This window comes from Staurois parvus, unplaced genomic scaffold (assembly GCF_062004578.1).
Source record: "Staurois parvus isolate SC_StPar_1 unplaced genomic scaffold, SC_StPar_1.0 ptg000021l, whole genome shotgun sequence".
Classification (NCBI taxonomy): Eukaryota; Metazoa; Chordata; class Amphibia; order Anura; family Ranidae; genus Staurois; species Staurois parvus.
This window is the reverse complement of record NW_028317817.1, coordinates 8,719,822-8,741,735: the sequence shown is the minus strand read 5'-3', so window position 1 is coordinate 8,741,735 and position 21,914 is coordinate 8,719,822. Positions and strand designations below refer to the sequence as shown.

The 21,914-nt window shown below is 39.5% G+C and overlaps 1 protein-coding gene across 2 annotated transcripts in view; it reads right to left on the bottom strand.

The window, feature by feature from the left end:
• SLC4A7 (solute carrier family 4 member 7) overlaps window positions 1-21,914 on the bottom strand; it is a 202,834-nt gene that overhangs the window by 45,127 nt on the left and 135,793 nt on the right. Inside the window, exons 7-11 of one of the 2 annotated variants that reach the window (XM_089690854.1) lie at window positions 20,920-21,243; window positions 16,297-16,415; window positions 14,002-14,159; window positions 10,101-10,188; window positions 7,532-7,678 (exon numbers count right to left, since the gene is read on the bottom strand). In XM_089690854.1, coding sequence (XP_089546980.1) covers window positions 7,532-7,678; window positions 10,101-10,188; window positions 14,002-14,159; window positions 16,297-16,415; window positions 20,920-21,243 — 836 coding nt within the window. The remainder of the gene's footprint in view (window positions 1-7,531; window positions 7,679-10,100; window positions 10,189-14,001; window positions 14,160-16,296; window positions 16,416-20,919; window positions 21,244-21,914) is intronic. The other variant, XM_089690863.1, reaches the window with a different exon arrangement.

Below are 21,914 nucleotides of genomic sequence, written 5' to 3'. Positions count from 1 at the left end.
CAGCACATAATGATTTGATTGATGCCCATGCAGATCATGTGTCCGACATCGAACAAATTCAACTAAAATTAGCCGACTTGGAAGATAGATCACGCCGTAATAATATAAAAATTAGAGGGATCCCTGAAACAATTACCAAGGAGGCACTGCTGCCATATTTACAACACTTCCTCAAGTTGCTGATACCAACACTCTCCGAAGTAGAGGTCGTGATCGATCGAGCACATCGACTTCCTAAGCCCTCATTTTTACAGGCCTCTATCCCTAGAGACGTGCTTATCCGCATTCATTTCTATCATATCAAAGAGAAAATTATGTTAGCGGCTAGAAACCCGCCATCGCTCCCACAGTCTCATGCGAATCTACGCTTATATGCTGACCTATCCAAAGCCACACTTTCAAACAGGAAAAGAATGATATCAATCACTAAAGCTTTGAGAAATCATGGCATTGCCTATCAATGGGGCTTCCCCACTAAGCTATTAGTACGGAACCAAGGTAGAACCTATACTATCCGGAATCTAGGGGCCGGCCTAGATCTCCTTAAAGCTTGGAGCATTTTGCCCGCTGACTCAAGGGAAAATACGTCTAGTTTCATCCAAAATATGGAGGCGACCTGAAGGGCGCGAAGGCACACACGGCACCTATACTCTACTATACCTTCGCCCGGAGGTAATATACAAATTCTACAACCTCTGGCGATCGGCCTACATTCAAGGTTGTCTGTTTTTCAAGTTTGCTACAGACATGACCCCCCTGGAGGTCAGAACTTGTTCATACCCCTCCTTGACGTAGCAATCATAGCTACATTGGTTACTTGCGTTACATGCAAGTGTTTTTTTACTGTCGTTTCTCCCTTTCCCATCCTCCCTCTCACTTGGCACCACCGACTCAACAGTAGTATCATAAGATTTGACATACAGGACTATAGATGGAATACGCTACCTACAGTTCATATCGAGACTTACCTGTTCTTTAGTCTTTTTTCCACTATTCTCCCTGGAATGAAACCACACACGCTTAATTATAATCAAACAACAACCCAACTAGATATATACTCGGGAAATATTTTCAATGATTACTATCACTTCTCTTAATGCTAGAGGCCTCAACTCCCCCTTCAAAAGATCGATTCTCTCCAGAGAAATCCGGAAATCTAGAACTGACTTATTCTTCATACAAGAATCCCACTTCACTACGGAAAAAAACCCTAAACTATATCTTAACCGCTTCTCTCAATTATTTATGGCGACTAATGCTAAGAAGAAAAACGGAGTAATTATTGCCGTTAATGACTCTCTAACGTTTAAACACACCTCTTCCATAGTCGACCCGCAAGGGCGATATATTATATTGATATGCCAAATTAACGACATTACCTATACCTTGGTGAATGTATACGGTCCAAACAGCAAACAACTAAAATTTTTTCGCAAACTCTTCAATCTCATCTCTAAGCACAAACAAGGTAGACTCATTATTGGGGGAGATCTTAATGTTCTCAATAACTCATATATGGATTCATCTTCCAACAAAAAAGCTGCCAACCTTGACCTCAACCGCGTTCTACATGATCATGACCTATACGACATCTGGAGATGCCAGCATGGCTCTGAAAGAGACTACACCTATTTTTCACCACCGCATCTTTCGTACTCCAGAATTGATATGTTCCTCACGGACAAATGGACACTGCAACATGTTTCATCTTCTAGTATTGGTACCATAACCTGGTCTGACCATGCCCCGATCAGCATATCCCTGGATGACAGCCAAAAGTCGGCAATCCCACCCATATGGAGACTTAATTCTGCACTCCTGAAACTGCCGGATAACCAGAAGTATCTAATGGACGCTCATAATCTCTTTTTTGAAACTAATGCCACACCAGATATCTCTATCACTACACTCTGGCTGACATACAAAGCATACATGAGAGGTATCCTCATACAACTAAACTCCCGTATTAAAAAGCAGAGATCTCAGCAAACAGACCAACTATTGACCTCTATACATATAAACGAAGAAATTAATAAACAGAATCCGAACCCTTCCACATCCGCGGCCCTAAATAGAGATAGAAATAAATTACGTGCTATTTTACTACACACCTATGACACGAACCTCCTAAGAACAAAAACACAATACTATGCACTTGGTAATAAAACAGGTTCTCTTCTCGCCAAAACCATTAAACAAAAAAGACTTAAAAACAAAATCTCCACAGTCCAACACCCACACTCGCGGACCCCATTATCGAACCCACAAGACATAGCTAATGCATTTGCATGCTATTACCAAACTCTATACAACATAAAAGATGATCCGGATACAGCACAACCAACGATTCCCTCCATTGAAAACTTCCTAAGCCGCACGGCTCTTCCTCGACTCACCTCTTCCCAACTTGACTCCCTCTCTGTGCCGATTTCACCCGCAGAGATTGAGAAAACTATTAACAGTTTACCCGTGAACAAATCACCAGGTAATGATGGTTTCACTAACGAATATTACAAATCGTTTGCACCCAACCTTAAGTCACATCTCTCCGCCCTTTATAATCACGTTGTTTCAAAGGGGGAATTTCCCTCTGATATGCTACAATCAATAATTACCACTATCCCAAAACCAGGTAAAGACCCTCAACTAGTCCAAAACTACAGGCCGATCTCATTACTTAATACAGACTTAAAAATATACGCCAAGATAATAGCTCAACGACTGCTCCCAAACCTTCCTACATTAATTCACCCTGATCAAGTGGGATTCATCCCTGGGAGACAGGCCCCGGACGCGACCCGACGAATTATATCACTACTGCACCACCTTGAATCTGATAACCAACCCTCACTCCTTCTTTCACTTGACGCGGAAAAAGCATTTGACCGAATCCATTGGAAATTTATGACACTTACACTCCAGAAATACGGAATAACAGACTGGATGCTGTCAGCGATTCTCTCCCTATACTCCAAACCTTCTGCTAGGGTACTTACGAACGGCACGCTCTCACAACCTTTCCCAATATCCAATGGTACTAGACAAGGATGCCGTCTTTCGCCCATAATTTTTGCGTTACTTATCGAACCGCTAGCGTCCAATCTCAGACATGATCCAAATTTCACAGGAATTAATTTTCTTAAGAGCGAACATAAAATTAGTCTCTTTGCGGATGACATTATCCTAATGATTACAAACCCTAACAAATCGCTTACAACAATTCGCACCCATATCCATGCCTACACAGCGGTATCGTACTACAAACTCAATGAATCCAAGTCTTCCATCCTAAACCTCTATACACCCCTTGCAACCCAGAAACTACTTACTCAACGGTTCCCTTTCAAATGGTAAAAACATAACATACCCTATTTGGGGATCAAACTGACTGCCAAAACAGGCCAACTCTATACAGCTAACTTCAAACCATTACTTGACACAATCCCACAAGAGCTCAGAAGCTTCCGCACAAATACCCTTTCAACACTAGGCAGAACAGCAACTATAAAAATGTGCATATTGCCCAAAATACTTTATATTTTCCGCACGCTTCCTATTCCAGCCCCCTCCACCTTTTTCTCCAAACTTCAAAAAATCCTAAACAATTTCTTATGGAATTCCAAACGCCCTAGATGTACTACAAACCTCTTAATACATCCGCCTGCCAGAGGGGGAGCAGGTCTCCCGCATATAAAATCGTACTATCAAGCCGTTCTATTAGACCAGCTCTTCTTCTGGTGGCACCCGTCCCCGGATAAAACTTGGACAGTCATGGAGGCATCCATGCACACACCAAGTTCACTAACAGATGCCTTATTTGTGCCTCGTGCGGCCTGGAATAAACCTCTACATACACACCCATGCGTGCAAGCTTCCCTGACGGCTTGGCATGACTTCTTAACTTATACTTGCTCCAATAAGGATAATCTTCGAATTCTTACACCGCTTTCATCCTTACATTTTGTATCCCCGCATCTGAACCTGGCCTCATGGAAAGTGCTTGGAATATATCATATCCAATACCTTTTTAGCACCCACAACCCAGATACATTTCTGACTCTCCAGAAGAAATTTAGTCTTCCTGATAAAGACCAATTCACCTATATGCGAATAATCCATTCACTTCACAAAACAAACATACCACTTAAAATAGAAATACCAGCTACTGCACATCACTTCCTGAATAGGACCATATATCCGAAGAAAGGAATATCTACTTTTTATACACTTCTGACCGTAGCGCAATTCACAACTTCTACTTCATCCTTGACTAATTGGAAAAAGACCTTAACACTCTCGACAAGCCCACATCCCTGGGAAACAACGTTCAACATTACTTATAAAGCGTCGAAATGTAGTGCCCATTGGGAATCATACCTGAAAATCCTCCACCAATGGTATCTTACCCCCACTAAACAATCTCTATATTACCCTCAACAGTCCCAGGCGTGCTGGAGACATTGTGGAGAAACTGGCTCCCTCTTCCATGTGCTTTGGTCATGCAAATCTCTCAAATCTTACTGGAATAAAGTCTTCCAATTGATCTCCTCAATCACAGACACACCTGTAGCTCCAGATCCTGCCCTGGCCCTCCTTCATATAACTATAGATACATTCCCCTCAAACTCACGCATCATTATCTTACACATCCTAGCGGCGGCAAAGATCAACATCACCAAACTCTGGCGATCCACATCATCTCCTCTGCTTTCACGTCTGGTGAATGACCTCAACCTGCAGTGTGAGATGGAGCGAAGAACGGCCATTCGAAACTCTATGTACCACAAATTTACGTTACACTGGTCTCGATGGCTAAATCATCCCAACTGTTCAATTAACAGATTACTAATTTCAATTTTTTTTCATAGGATACTTACTTCTAAGATAAAGATAACGGTGCCTCATCCCCCTCCTCCCCCCTTTCCCTATTTCTTTCCAATCCCTGTTTAAATTTCTATTCCAATCTATATCCACCTTTAAGATCCTGTTACCCCAACATGGTTCACATATTAATGAGCATACCTCTCATGTACATATGACTACGATATTCCGTTCCCAGGCCGCATGATGGGGACTTGCTACATCTTCATCCTCTTTACATGTTCTCAATTTACATATGTGTACCTTTCTACTCTAATGGTTATATATTTGTTCTGATGTTAAAAATCTTTTCAATAAAAATATTTGAAAATAAAATCGCTTCTGACAATTTTTCCTGACACAAAAAAAAAAAAAAAAATGGTGACATGGTCTGGCTGTAAAAAAAAACAAAAGTCCATCCAGTTCAACCATTTAAAAAAAAAAAAAAAAAATTCCTTCCTGATCCCCCGATCAGATATTCCCTGGATCAACTTCACCTATAAATGTTAGCAACCAGTTATCGAAGAAACAATCCAGGCCTTTTTTAAAGCAATCCACTGAGCTGACCAGAACCAACTCTTGAGGGAGTCTTTTCCACATTTTCACAGCTCTCACTGTGAAGAAACCTTTCCGTGTTTGGAGATTACATTTCTTTTCCTCCAGACGTAAAGAATGCCCCCTTGTCCTCTGTGACGACCTCAGGGTGAATAGCTCTACACCGAGTTCACTATATGAACCACTGATATATTTATACATGTTGATCATATCCCCCCTTAATCTCCTCTTTTCAAGAGATAAAAAATTCAGTTCCTCTAATCTTTCTTCATAGCTGAGCTCTTCCATGCCTCGTTTCAGTTTGGTTGCCCTTCTCTGTACTTTCTCCAGTTCCCCAATTTTTTTTTGGAATTGGTGCCCAAAACTGAACTGCATATTCCAGATGAGGTATTACTAATGATTTGTACAGGAGTAAAATGATATGATATCTCTCTCTCTGGAGTCTATACCTTTTTTAATACAAGAGAGGATTTTGCTCGCTTTAGAAACCTCAGCTTGGCATTGCATGCTATTATTAAGCTTGTGATCTACCAGAACCCCCCAGATCCTTCTCCACCATTCCACCATTGATTCGAAGGGGAGTGACCTACAGCAGACTGACAGCCTCAGTTCTGTTCCTGTGAGCTGTGTGGAGGGGGTGTATCTCTCTCAGCTCTCAGAGCCATCCTCACTGAGCTCTGCAGAGTGCAACTTCAGCTCTCCACCCCCTTCTTTCTAAATCATTGGACAAGCTTATAAATTCAGCACTTTGAATGCACATAGAGAAAAAGAATACTGCAGCTAAGCAGGTACAACTTAGGTAGGAGGATTTGTTTCATATCTGTGTATCACCTGGGGAAAGTCCCTTCACTGGATAAATGTAAGGGTTTACAACCACTTTAATGTTTGGACAAGAATTCTCCTACCAGTATTCAGTTACAACATCACATAATACCATAATACCAACTTAAAGCAGACCTACACCCAATGATTTACCAGTTTCCCAAAACAGTTCTAATTAAACCAGTAGATGAACTGCGGTCAACAGGACCGGCCATAGATGCATCAATATTTGTCTGGTCCCTGTTTAACTAGCTGAATTTCGATCCAATCTATGGCCAGCTTTAGGCTGCATCATTTAAACTAGAAAAGACAAGCAGAGCATGTACTGGAAAATACTCTATGGAACAAGATCTCTATTATATTGTCTTGACTTCTGCTTTAAAAAGTACAATGGCCACTGACCATTTTTACCAATATTTGTTTTCATGCATATGCAGATATATACTGCTCTTGATATTTCCTTGCACTATCTGGCAATAATTAGCTGTGATGGAAAAAAAATACCATTGGGGATATTTATATACATTACATAAATTGATCTATTTTTACATATACACAGCATGCAATTTGTTTATGAAATGTGACACTGTACGCTATATGTAATACATAAATAATGCATAGAAAAAAAAATATCTGCACTTTGTACAGAATTTAGGGCATTTTATAAATGCTGCCTGCTTAAAGTGTTACTAAACCCAGGACCCTACATTCACTATATCATGGTCTTACAGTACACATAAAATGGAAATGCTATTATTTTAGCAAATATAAACTGCTAAATACCTTTTCTCATCAGCAGTTAGAGCAGTCTTGTGACTTTTATCAGTGTCCAGCTGAGCACTTGTTAAAGCTTGTAGGAGGAGGTTTCATTCTCCTCTGAGTGTCCTATGAGGCTGCATAACCCCTGCCCCACTGTCTGGATAGTTCTGATTGGCCCTGTGCTGATCACATGCACTCTCCCAAGAAAAAATAAAACAAAAAACTGTCTAGCAATACACACCAAACTGAACATGTACAGCTTTTCCCTGAGGCTCTGTTCTATCAGCAGATGGATTGGGGACAGTAGAAGAACTAAAGGATCAGAGAATACAGGATCAAACATCCTTTTTACACAATGCGGAGGATTAACCCATTAGGTTCCACAGTGAATATAACAAACATGCTTTACAGCATATACAGACTGATTTTACTGTTGTGGGTTTAGTAACACTTTAAGGAAAATTTTCCAAGTGATCAACTTTTATCCACATTCAGCAGCTTAGGTTAGGAAAAACCAACCACGTAGAACACTGACCTGAGAAGGAACACTTTTTGGTGGCTCAATGCGTATAGATGGATCCCACTCTCCAGGAGGTAGGACTGTCACTTGGTCTAAGAACTCATCTATTCCTGCTAAAAGATCATTTCGGTCTTTCGCTTTATAGGCAACATCATGGAATATCTGTGAAGGAAACAGAAACTAATTACCTCCTCCCCAAATCTTTGACAAAATCGCCACTAATGCCATCCAAATAGGTGTGGAGACAATTGTTAAATAACTCCAGGCAAACATTTGTTTCTTCCATGCAGTGGGGCCGTGCCAGCACTGCATGGGTAACTGTTCGTTTTTGTCTAAGGGAATTCAGAGCAGAGATATGCTTACCTAATCCGCTGCTCCTCCGAGTGCTAGACCGATCCCCGCTGCTCCTTCCCACCCAACACTCTAGCGGTCTTGTGAATGGACTGTTCCTGATGTCATCACACCTATAGACTGGCTCTGGATGTGAGGATACGAGGAACAGTCCACCGCTGGATGTGAAGTGCGGTTTTCCGGAGGATAAGTACAGCCTTTCAGTAAGCCCCTAGACAAAACAAGTAGTTAAGCCATGCAGTGTAGGCACTGACCCACTGCATGGGGGGAATTTTTTTTTCCATGGAGTTCTGCTTTAATTTTTTTTTTTGTTCCTTCTGAGCCCAACTGTGATTTGGTTTCACTATGTTACAGGGTCTGACTTAGTGAAGTCCTGCAAGCAGTCAATAAGGCTGCCACCGACTCCAGTAAGGGCAATCTAATTAGACAGGGGTCTGGCAGTTTTTGAAGCTTAGCCACCAAGTTAGGGAAACGCCTTGTGGTGTCCATTTACTTAAGTACAGATATTCTTTGACAAGCATGTAGAGCCAAAACGTTTTTCTTCCTGAAATAGAACAGGTATGGATTAAAACTCCAGTGACGTTTTTACTGCTGACTGTGTTCCCACTAAGAAGATTCACCTTATTGGTTTGTCCTAGTAGCCATAGTCACTAGGAGTAAATAATGGAAAATCCAACATTTTACAGACAGAAATCCTGTCCCAGAGATGCAATAGACAGTAAAAGAAATCTCCAACAAAACACAGACGTAAAAAAAGAAAGTAAGATTTTAACCCTTTTCTACTCTATCCAAAACAGAAAAGTGTGTGTTGACTACACATCTTTTAAAAGCAAAACTTGCACACAAACACAAGCTTTTATATTGGACTGTAATTTTTACTTTAGACAACATAGTGCACACATCATTAACCACTTCCCGTCCGCTCTATAGCAGTAATACTGCTACAGGGCAGCACGTGTGTGTGTAAAATCACGTATATATACACACACACACACGTGATTTCGCATTTCCGGGTAGCGGGCTATTCGCGGCCTCTGCTGTCAATCAACGAGTCCCGTACGGTGATTACTCGCCGGCACCCGGAGATCGAGGAGCATTACCGACAGAGGGAGAGAACTGTAAGTACACAATACAGTTTTCTCCCCTGTCAGCTCCTGCACACTGCTATGCATGGCTTTGCATAGCAAAGCCATGCAAAGCATTGTGCTTACAGTGAAGCACAGAGACACAGCACACAGTGAAACACCACATAGCTAACCCTTTGATCGCCGCACATGTTAACCCCTTCCTGCCCAGTGCCATTAGTACAGTGTAAGTGCTTTTTATTAGCACTGATCACTGTATTGGTGTCTTTGGGGATGGGACACCAAGTTAGTTCCCCCCAGTGTCAGAATGCCCACCGCAGTCCCACTATAAGTCGCTGATCGCCACCATTACTAGTAATCAATTAAAGAAAAAAAAATCCCAGTATATATATATATATATATATATATATATATATATATATATATATATATACACACTGCGATTTGTAAACGCTATAACTTTCATGTAAACCAATAAATTTACACGTATTGTGATTTTTTTGTAGTGAAGACATGTAGCAGAATACATTTTGGCCTACATTTATGACAAAATTTGATTACTTTCTTTACTGGACATATTTAATAGCAAAAAGTCAAAAATATATTTTTTTTCACAAAAAAAAAAAAAACACAACAAAAACGCACAGGCGATCAAAACGAACGAAAGCTCTAATCCTGGGGAAAAAAAGGACGTAAATTTAATATGGGTGCAGCTTTGCATGACCACACAATTGTAACGTAACGCAGCACCATGATGCAAAAAATGGCCTGGTCAGGAAGGGAAGTAAATCCTCTGGAGGGCAAGTGGTTAAAGAGAATTAGCAAAACAATAAATATTAACCGCACCATCAAAAAGTCAAATATGGATAAATTGTCTGTACATGTGAATGTCTGTGTAAGAAACAAGCAAATATGTACAAAATTCAACAAGACTGCCAGAAGAAGCACTCACTCCATAAGCTTTAGCAATATATAGAACTATTTTACATCCTTCTTATGAGAACACTAAGAAAAAAGGCCTCTAAATTATTTACTGGTAATCACTGTGGTGAGCCTAGACATAAATGATGGCATCCAACAAGATGAGATCAAACATTAATCAATAGGTATGGTCAAAAGCATACACAAATGTTAAAAATAGGACTTGCCTCATCAGTCATTAGAGTAGCTATTGATCTTCCAATTTCATGATACTGAGCGGCTTTTCCATTTGGACCCAATAATACAAACAAAAATCTGTTGAATTAAAGAAGATGAGAATAAAATGCAAGTCGTGTATATTTCAATAAAAACTAGAGTCAGGAAAGACTGTTTTATACGACATTAGGATTTATTTAACTGAACCCATTGACGGATCAGGTATTAGATGAGAGTATCTCACTAAATAATTATGTTATACACTGTGCACAAGTAAACTGCAGCATAACTCTAATGTGATTTCATAAAAAACTTCTCCGTTTAAAAAAAAAAAAAAAGCAAAAAAAAAAGCTAAAAAAAAAAAAGCAAAAAAAAAAAACCAAACTGTTTTTGGACTCAACAGCCAAAAACATTGTGAAGAATTTAAAATTATATAGTTAAAGCGGAGCTCCACCCAAAAGGGGAAGTTCCGCTTTAAGGACTGCTCCCCCGCTCCCCATTAAGAATTGGCACCTTTGGGGGGCATGGGGGAGTGGGTTCCCGAATTTGACAGGTACCCGTTAACACTTCCGGTCCGATCATCTAGGCCAGGGGTAGGCAACCTGCGGCTCTCCAGCTGTTGCAGGACTACAAGTTTCATCATGCCTTTGCAAGTCATAGCTGTAACTGTCAGTTTTGTAATGTTTCAATGCCTCATGGGAAATGTAGTTCCACAACAGCTGGAGAGCCGCAGGTTGCCTACCTCTGATCTAGGCGATTGGAAGCAGAAGGTGTCCTCCCTCCCTTTAGTCTTTTGGGACAAATGTGACAGGCCCCAGAAGACTACAGGACCATTCATGAAGTGCAGCGCTACTCGCGCATGCGCAGTGGGTACCTGGCTGTGAAGCCGCAAGCTATCACAGCCGGGTGCCCACACTGAAGATGCCGGGCTCTTAGAATACAGGACGGCTGGTGAAACGGGCTGTGGGGGCCACCCAGCAGGACCAAGAGACAGGTAATTGGCTGTTTTTTAAAAGTCAGCAGCTACATTTTTTGTAGCTGCTGACTTTTATTTTTTGACAGGGTGAGTGGAACTCTGCTTTAATAGGGATAAAAAAAAAGTGGATCTTCGAGGTTTTGGATCCATAGGATTGAACCACAGCCCTGGACCTGTATATCGACTAAAACACATGCTGCATAAGGTAGGCACCCTAGCAGGATCCAGTTACCGAACAACATTACAGGCCACCCCTACAGCGTGGGGTCCGGGTACAGCTCCCAAGTTGTTATTGAGGTTACATTGATCCTGATGCGCTGCTTCGGTCTTCATTTAGATCCAAATGAGTTGTAATATTTACAGAAGATTACGTTAATTCTATTACAGATACATTCGGCCATTAATCTATGTTTAAGTGGCACTATGCCCTTATGGTCTCTGTTCAACTCTGTTCTTTTTATACACATTGTGTGTACCTTCCATGTTTAGAAAGAATTTAAAGAAATGGAAGAAGAAAGCAATGAAGAGATGGTCGAGGAAGCTAAAACAAGGAAACTAGTTAAGCATAGAAAAACTTCTCCATAGGGAAGAGCAGGTCCATCCCATAAGAACACTAGCAAAAAAAAAAATGCTCACCGAGTGGGGTAGTTATATGGGAATACCAAAGCAAGCATCTCCAAAAACCTTCGCCAATGTCCAACCAACTGAAGGTAGCAGCCTATAAATCTAAACCCCCCCCACAACTCTAGACATTAATCTCTCTCTCTCTTTTTTGTTTTTAAAACGTATCTTTCCCCTGAAGAAATCTTTGACATCTGGGTGATATAAACACCAAGCTTTCTGGATCTTCCTTAAGCAACGCAGAGAAAAGGTGTCTGCATGATTATATTGTATAGATGAGCCTTGCAGAACCAATTGGTGGGGGGCATTGAGGGCACCGGTTAACAAGCCCACAGTTATCCAGCTGAGGGATTTGTCTCCTTAGCAGAAGTAGCTGCCACTACAAAGGTCAGCAGGCAGCATTTCCTGAAAAATTATAGTGAAAAAAAATGGGTGGCTTCAAGCTGGAGCACTTCAATATTTTTTGTCTGCACAAAACTGTAACTGCAAAGAATGAAAGAACCTCTTCCTAAACTAGAGGTAAAGTCTTTCTTCCAGAGGCAACCAGATGCCCCCTATGTTGGATGAAGTCCTTACCCTCCTCGGCTCCTCAGCATGTTACATCAGTCAGTCGTGTACATACAGCACACCCCACTGACTACCTGTGATCCTAAAGCAGAGCAGTCCTAAACAACAAATTATTTTGGGTGTCTGTATTAGGAGACCAACAAAATGTATTGTCAGCCCCTCTACCTTCAACAACCGAGACAAACTGTTATCAAGCTATATTTAGAAAACTAAGCAACTTTCCAATTAGAAACCATAGTAGATGTAAAGAACAATAGACTGCCATTCATGTTTAAAGGAAACCTGTAATAACAGAAAAAAGCAAAAGCTACCATTGAATTCCTACTTCTAAAACTACTATACTTATGAAAGACCACATTTAGTCTGTTTAAGCCAACCACTTGGCAAAGTATAGGAAAACAGAATTAGATGCACAGTACCCAAATGCACGATATGTACTGAAATGGAACACTTAGGTGTGAATTGGCTCTGAAAGGTCACACATCAAAGAGAAAGATGATAATTCAAGCAATAATAACAACAATGGTTTATATAATGTATGGTTGGCAAAGCCAAAACTTGCAAAATGTACTTTAACTTCAAAAGACATTTTCTTGCTAAGCATATAGGTTGGATGCCAGTGTTAATGAAATGTACTCTACATGGCAATGCATGACAGTGGAATATAGTTGGGTACCATTTAATTAGTTCATTACTCGGACACTTTGCATAGAGAAAAGGCTATGGAATATTGATTTATGGATTACAGCTGCTGATAAAAGTCCACTTGACTGAGAAGGCACATAATAGAAATGTGAAATGCTCAATTGATTTTATATCATATGGATTCCTCCTGCGCTGAAGCGGAAGTGTCTCAATAGCTGGAATGTAATCAAAGGCGACAATAAAAACGGAGCAACTTGCTCAGCTTAATGGCTATTATTTGGCTTTGGACACACTGCAATCTTTACTAGTTAGCCTTATACTGATCAGTGGACACCAGAAGAAGTAGTGCCACATATTCCCAAACAGTAAAGACCAGCTTCTCTATAGATTTGGGAAGGGATGGAATCTTTTGGCAATTTATTACTGTTGGTTGGGACAGGAAGTGAGTGGAAATCTCCCCAATGTAGGCTCAGACAGCGAGTTTCTAACCCTTTCTCACCCTGTCCAGAACACACTTCGACTGGAAAAGAATAGTACATCAATGTTAAAGCTGAAGGGTAATGTAATAATGAATGCATATAATACATTCAATTGTTATCCCCTATGCATCAAACAATGAATTAAATATTTTTTATTCAGATCACTGTTTTTAAGAATATCTATTTTGAGTCCCAGTGACATCATCACTGGGTCTGTCTGTAGGTCTGTGCTGAGTTTGGTGGGGGAAGGGGGAAGTTACAAAGCACTCTGCCTCGAATCCTCTTTCAAGAAGCATTATATGTATCTGCTGGCCACTGGGTGCTGCTGATTTGAGATGTGAAATCTGCTGATTGGTTGATTGATGGCAGAGAAAGCTAATAGCTATGAGAGGCAGACAACACCAGTACAGATCAGGAAGTAATTGATGAAGTAATTCAGAGAGAAAATGAAGGCAGGTTCAAAAAGCTGCTGCAGCTTCAAAGGTTTATATTGTGGAGTTGTAAGTTTACAAGGAATTGAGTGTCAGTTTCAAACACAGGAGAACACTTGCTTCAAAAGTAAAAAAAAAAAAAAAAAGGGTATGGCTGGAGTTTAGCTTTAACAAGATTGAAGACTTAATTCACCTAGTTGGGATTGGTACTTCCGTGAGTCCAGACAGAAGGACCGCCGGACTCAACCTCACAAAGGCAATGATCGGCCGATCCAAAAATTCGACTTCTCCCACTAAAACATTTGATGCCTCAGCTCCAGGGGGGATCTTCCTCATAAAGTTCATGTCAACCTAGGGCAAAAATTAGACATTAACTTCCCATACATACACGAACGACTGGCACAGCATATGAAAATATATAAAACATGAATTTGTGGTGGAGAATTGTTTTCACCAAGGAGAAGTCTGTCAGATGTAATTTTTTTTTTTAAAACACCATTTTACATACTAATGTTTTAAAGATTAGGCAAATTATCTAAAATTACTATTTCTGGAAAATGAATTAGAAAGTAATATTTTGATTTTTTTTTTTTAATGAAAATAGCCCATTTATTTATACATGCTTAAAAAAAAGACCTTAAAAATGCCTTACACTGACAGACATTCTTACAAATATGGAGAAAAATACAATAACCATACAATAACTAAACAAATTACGTGATTAAAAATTAAAAGGATAAAACACAAAATTGATATTATACACAATATGTAGGATCCGTTAGCCAATGAAGATTATATAAAAAACATGTATAAGATATAAAGTTTAATCAGGTTAATATGGATCTGATGAACAATTTGACCATATGTGTATAATAGCAGGGGCAACAGAACAAATGAGTCTGGAGGGCGATGTGTTGTGATTTGTACTGTAGAAAACCATTGACATGGCTATCTGCAGGAACTTACAGCAGACCTCTTGCGTCCCATTACAAACGTGCCACAATTACAGTGCCAGGAGTCATAATCCTGCTCGTCGAGGGAAAACAGGGGGCCAAGCAAAAACAATGATACACACTGTCATAAATGTTGTGCCAGGATATGGATATGGTCGAATTTTAGTACATAAAATAGAGTGCTACAAGTTTATAAAATAACATTAAAGAAGCTTTCCACTGTACAGGCTATAGCCACCCAGGTCTGATATTTCACTGGTGGGCTGTATTTCTTGGAGACTTAAGGGTCAAGAGCTTAAAATATTGCTTTAAGGATAATTGCACCACTTTTTTGTATGTGCAGAACATCTTTATTCACTATGGAGAGCTTGGCCCCAACTGTGGACACACTTCTTTTTAAAATCGAATAAAAAAACGTAAATAAAAAAAAAAAAAAAAAAAAGCAAAACAGATATCGCTAATCATGTAGAGGAGGGGAGTCGGGGTGCAGAGGAGCAAAGTACTTACAGAGGGTGAAGATCCACTTTAAATATATTGTATATGCACACTTTCCAAGCATATACCTGAAGCTAAATTACACACACAAATGAGTTTCAACTAGAAAGAGACCGTGACAAAGGGAGAAGCTACAGCTGTGCTCCCTAGAAGGCTCCGTGAAACCAGTTATGGGTTTACCCCAAAATAATTGTTAATTTGAAAAAGAACATTTAATATAATATACATACATTGAGTTGAAACTAGCTAGACCATGGAAAAATGATCTCTCTTCTTTAAAGGGGTGGGGCCTACATTATAACATTTTGACTGCAGAGCAGTGAATGCTCAATAATAGATAGATTACTTAGATGATCAGATATTTAAAAGTATCTTGTAACTTTATCAGGAAAATTCTTGAGGAATAAGTGGATTGGCCAGGTTGGTGAACTAGAGATGTCTGCTCATTGCATTAACATGCACATTTAGGCAAGAGAAAATTAGTCTATTGGAAGAAAAAAATAAATAAATAATCGTGGATTCAAAGTCACAGTAATCTAACATTTACGAAGGGCTCTAATCCTCCTAGACGATGCAAACAAATAAAGGAGGTTTCCTCCTTTCCCCTGTGAAATTACAGGGGGCTGGACACAGAAGGATTGATTTACTAAAACTGGAGAGTGCAAAATCTGGTGCACCTCTGTATAGAAACCAATCAGCTTCCAGGTTTTTTGGCAAAGCTTAATTGAACAAGCTGAAGTTAGAAGTTGATTGGCTACAATGCACAGCTGCACTAGATTTTGCAGTTTTAGTAAATCAACCCCAGAGGGCTAGATAGTTTATCTGAATTGGAAAACCATTTTATTAGTTTGGGATGTTATCAAAAACTATTGCTAGACGGTTCTATTGCTTGCTCCTTGCACTATGCAGCTAAATAAAGTTACCATTTACAAAAAAAAAAAAAAAAAAGCATTCTGGCCTATCTGTACACAGCAATAATTAACTAAACTGGACAGATCATACTGTATGGTGTATTTTCATTTCCTACAAATTTCCCATACCTTACTAAAGTCAACCGTGCTATTTTCTTGGCTGCCTCCTCCGGTGCCGTTTCGTTTGAGCTCTGACAATCTACTAGTGTCCAGGTTTGCTGGGGTTGACTGTGGAGAAGATAGCAGCCCTACAAACAAGCACATATAGTCAGAAAGGGGCTCTGTCTGGGACATCGCATAGTCTTGAAGTGAGGAACAAATCAATAAATTTATAGTCTTTAGTGAAAGGTGCCTATATTTATCTTGGGATGCTCCAGTGAACATTGTGACATACTGTGAGTGGTTAGTTTGGCAGCTCCACAAATTAAAATGACATAATCAAGCATTTAAAAACAGTCAAGAGAACAATCGCACAAGTAATTCCATTTTTAATAGTTCACACATATTAATAGGTAGTTAAGATAACGCAGGAGCTCTGACCACATAAAAGTCAATTTCAACAATAACTGTCATTTACACTAGAGTTTTATGCTGCAGATTCCTGTAACCATACAAGTAATTCGGTGATGCGATTCTCTTTTTCTTTCTTTACATCCAGCACGTTCACTCAGTTTGGTTAGCACAAACATTAGCCATGATGGCTATACATAGCTTGGTAACAAACTACCGTATACTATTAGCTTTTCATATCAGAACAATTCTGTTCATAAAGAAAGTTTAGCTTATTTTTGTATATCACATATTCCTTAAAGCTTCCGGTTTATAACCTGCAGTTAATATATGCATTGAAATTTTCTTAGAAAAAGGAAAAAAAAAAACAAACGTAGAAATTGTTAAATAGCCTTTTGAGAAATATGAAAAAGTTTAACCCTGTCTCCAGATCATTGATATCAGCAAAAATTTTAAAAATATGTGCTTTTAATGTATTTTAGGTTATGTAAAAACTGGTGTGTGTGTGTGTGTGTGTGTGTGTGTGTGTGTGTGTGTGTGTGTGTGTGTGTGTGTGTGTGTGTGTGTGTGTGTGTGTGTGTGTGTGTGTGTGTGTGTGTGTGTGTGTGTGTGTGTGTGTGTGTGTGTGTGTGTGTGTGTGTGTGTGTGTGTGTGTGTGTGTGTGTGTGTGTGTCCAAAATCCATGACACTGCTGCTGGGGGCCGCCATCTAGTGAAGTAAGCAGCCCCAGCAAACTCAGAGTTGTCACTCCAGTGCCATTCTATAATATTCCCCTTCACTCCTCTTCCAGCAGCTTTAAACAAGTTTTTGTACAGAGATGAAGGGGGCTGTAGGAGTTGGCCAGCACACAGAATAATTAGATTTTCCCAGGAGAGGAGAGAGCTAGGACATGCAAATGTGAATCGTGTATACAAAAATAATTTATAGAAAGGAAAAATACTCCAAGTAAGCATTTAAAATAATTGATTTTTTTTATGCCATTACCTGAAAGTTTTTAAGTTGGTGACAGGGTCTGCTTGAATATTATGTATATCTTAAAAAGGCCAACTTTTAGGTGCCTACCTAAAAGGTTAACTGGATGTATATGGAGAGATAGAAATCCTTCCATTTCTTTTTTAACTTGGAGATCTAACAGCTGGAAATGGACTGACTTAAGAGAATCACTCCACCCAAATCAGATTTGTTCAGCTTTCAGTAGATGTTGGTGGAGCACCTGATTTTTAATCTTTCTCAAGATGATCTGTGATTTGATTTCACGCACAAATTCTGTCCATCTGTCCTGGCCACTACAATGGGCTTCTGTCTCCATCCAGGATTGTTTTTAGTGACAAGTAAGCAGGAAGGGTGGACAATGGTGGACATTGCCAGTGGAAAGGTCTCTGACTTGTCCTACCAACATGCTTCCATATTTACAGTATATCCACCATTTGGTGGGCTTAACCTTTGAAGTAAAACATATTTTGTCCTTCATATTTTAAATCTAACCAGAATCTATCACATGGGAGTGGCAGTTTAGGTAATCCAGAACACATGTCAAATTACTAAATGGAAAAAAAAATGGAGTGGAACAACTGCTCAAGTGCATGGTTTCCTAACTCTGTTCCTCAAAGGGTCATGGTTTAAGAGAGTCCATCAGACAGCAGTGGAAGTCATGGATCTAGCTAGAAGGACAATAACATAGGAATTAAAAAACAACATATAATAATACTAGAGAGCTAGGGTTGAAATAAAAGGAAATTTCATCCAAAACTTAAATTTTTTGTGTAGTTGCTGGCAATTTCAATCACATGCTGTCTTCACGCATCCCTCAAGTGCTCCTGTGGAGAGATGTATCCAGCAGACTAACCAGTATTACTACACTGCAAAAGTTATTGCAAAGCCAAACAATGGCACCATGCTCTCCCAATCGATTGAAAAGGCTGAACAATTGCTGTATCCAGCAAGAGCAACACATTTATAAGGCAAACATATACACCCAAGCATGCGTTTCAACACCGACGCTTACAACCACGAGTGAAGCTTGCAATAATGTCCAGTGGTCCTCCCAGGTAATCAGTACATTATTTGGATTATTAAACAATACAAGCGTCTTATTAAAATTACTAGAAGTAAATATGTATGTAATGAAGTAATTGCTTCTGATAATAATGTGACACACATGTCAGGATATAAAAAGATCAGGCGCATAGGGTAGATTAATTACATACCATACTTTAGTAACAATAGAAAGCAATTCAGAATTCCTAGAATGTGCATGTGCAAGGGTTAGAAAGATTCTGGCATTACCTGAGAGGAGCACATCATGAACATTTAGCTGCTTTATGACCTGTGATGACAGCCCAGTGAAATCACACAAATGTAATGTGGTTAGTACAGTAAGCAAAGCACCACACGCATTCCAAAATATGCTGGTCTGAAAGAAGGCTGCAATATTTGCTAAAGATGGGCAATAAAAAAACGCTGATATCTGAGCTAGCACTGCGCATCAAAGCAACTGTATACTACATTATCAGTTGAAAGCACTGCATACTTCAAAATACAGAAGGTGTATTGCATTTTTTGCTAAAATAAAAAAAGTATGCTATCTAAACGTTTCTTGCCAAACCTGGCAAGAGAACAAAGGAAAGGACACGAAAGCTTGCAGCTGACTGCTAGGCATTAATGCTTGTAGTCAACAGGCTATAACTAGTATTTAAAGGGAACCCTGCATTTCATAGCAATGAAATCCTACACTGTAGTTCCACACCAAATCTCAATCCTAAATTGCTAGACCAAAGATAATTTAAAAAAAAAAAAAAAAATCACTAAAGAACTAAATACTTTTCTTGGACTCTGACTAGGCGAGAGTGACATCATTCAGAATTATCGCAGAACCCTGAGAAAGCCAAGGAACCCAAATCTTATGACAATTCTTTTATCGTATGTACAGTGCAGGAGCAAGTTCTGAAATAAGGTCTTGCAAGATTTGGGAATTCCCTGTTTTCTTGTAAGAATGTTAAGTTGCATCGCCTTTGCCTGGGCAAATCGTCAGAAGCCATGGTATTTTTTGTTTTTTTCAGATTTTTTTTTTTTTTAAAAAACACAAAATTAGCTTACTAATTTAGGATGAGGTTGGAAGTATGGCAGTAACATTAGGAATTTCTTGCTGAGGACTGCAATGTTCGCTTTAATCAGGCTCTAGTGGCCAGTGATGGCATATTATTGAATAACTATGCCCACTATAAAATTATGTGCATTGCAGATAGCATAACAAATACCTTTTCCCCCTAGATTTTAATGAATCTCAATAGAGTAATATGCTGAACACGGAAGTAGTCTATGGCAGCTTAACCAAATTGACAGGCTAGGGAAGAGAAAGAACCTTGGTCAGGTTTTAAATGCCATCTGTGACCCCCAGTAAGGAGAGTAACGTTGGCCATAGATGGATCGAAATTTGCCTGGTTTAGAAGGGACTGGCCAAATTTTGATCCATGTACAGCCGTTCCTGCTGTATTCAAACAGCAGAGAGTCCTGCTGTCAAACTAAAATGTCTCATCAGGAGGGATTCCTCCATTCACCTTGCCTGTGTGATTGGAGGAATCTGGGTTTTTTTTTTCCCCCTCCATTCAGCCCGCTGGCTAAATGGAAAAAATAACCCATGTATGGCCAGCTTTACTTTCTGTCAGTGGCCAACAAAACATAAGGAGATTAGCAAAGGCAAAACAAAAGAAATACTTGTTAAAAAAACTCTTTATGGGCTCAGCACCTGTGATATGCAGATATGCAACATGAGGTTTGAGCAACAGAGAACCAAGGTTCACTTTTACTAGATCTCAAAGAGTTCAGATAAAATAAATATACATTTTCATCAGCAGCCCATCCTTAAATACCAGAAGATTCCTTCTGAGTATAATTTGATTAATATGTATATGTAGATCCTCAGTCTTTAGTAAGTTTATAGCCCAAAGAAAAAAGGCAGACTGAACATTGGTTGAGTTTAAAGACGCAGCCTGCTTGCATAGCGGTATATGCCCACTGTAAATGAAGCAATGGGTTTGTGCAACAAAATTCTCCAGAAGAAATGTACTTAAATCATTGAACCCCAAATGGTAAAATGCATGCATATTGAAGCAACCTTGTAAGTTGTAATCAAAAAATGATGCCAGTTACATCTGCTCAAGCCATCAATGTGCTCAAAAGCATTCCATTGTGAGAGTGTTTCAGCAGCAAGGTGCACCACACAGGTAGTGGAACAATAATTGCCTGGATCAAAATCATGACAGTCTTCTTTCTTTGGGTCCAAGACTTCCCGATTTTCATCCTCCTCATCAGGTGGGTGAATTATTACCATAGGAATATCATCAATAGTACAATGCTGTGTCAATGGAACCCATTCACTCTGCTGAGAACTCGTAGAAGGCAGCCGATCAAATTTAGGGCTGCCAGGTGGCGTGTTTTGGGGGGTCGGTACAGGGGTTGTACGGCGGGAGCCAGCTGGGGTTCCAACTCTCGAAGGAGGTAGAAGATAATTGAGCAGAAGGGATAAGCGAGATTCAGCTCGCAATGAATTACGGGAGGCTGAAAGGCCTTCCCCTGAGGTAAAACAAGAGAAAAATAAAAGAAAGTGTTTTTGCTGTGGTTCAGACAACCCTTTTTTCACATTTTGGCACAATTTTCATCAAAAATTCAAATCACATGCTTACTTCAGGAAAAACAGAACATGCAATATGAAAGAAAAACCGGACACACGACACCAATGCCGTGGATCTATACACTAACTTAAATGAGAATATAAATGTAAAAAAAATATAATACACAATGACAGTTCCATAAATAGATTTGTACAGCTTTGGCAGGTGTAAGAAAGCATTCTAGGAATAAAAAAGGTAAGCCACATAACCTTAGAACTCAAGGCTATTTTGCGAATTCCATAAAAGGCAAGGATTTACACATTCCATCCAAGAAAACATTTTAAGCAACCAAATATCTTTCAACCTGTTTTTATAAAACCAGCCCCTCTATTTAGCATGCACTGTATCCCCTAATCAAATGTTAATGTAATTACTGCAGCTAGTTATGCAACATGTGCTAAATGTCAATAAACTTTGCAATGGCAAATAAATTCCCCATTTCTCATTACGTCTACTATTGGAGTTCAGTGCACAGTTCACAAAGGATCTGATGCAATGTTGTATAAAAGAAATTAAAATCATCATGTGAATGTGTAAAGCTCATTAATGCTTGAGGCTAATAGTCAA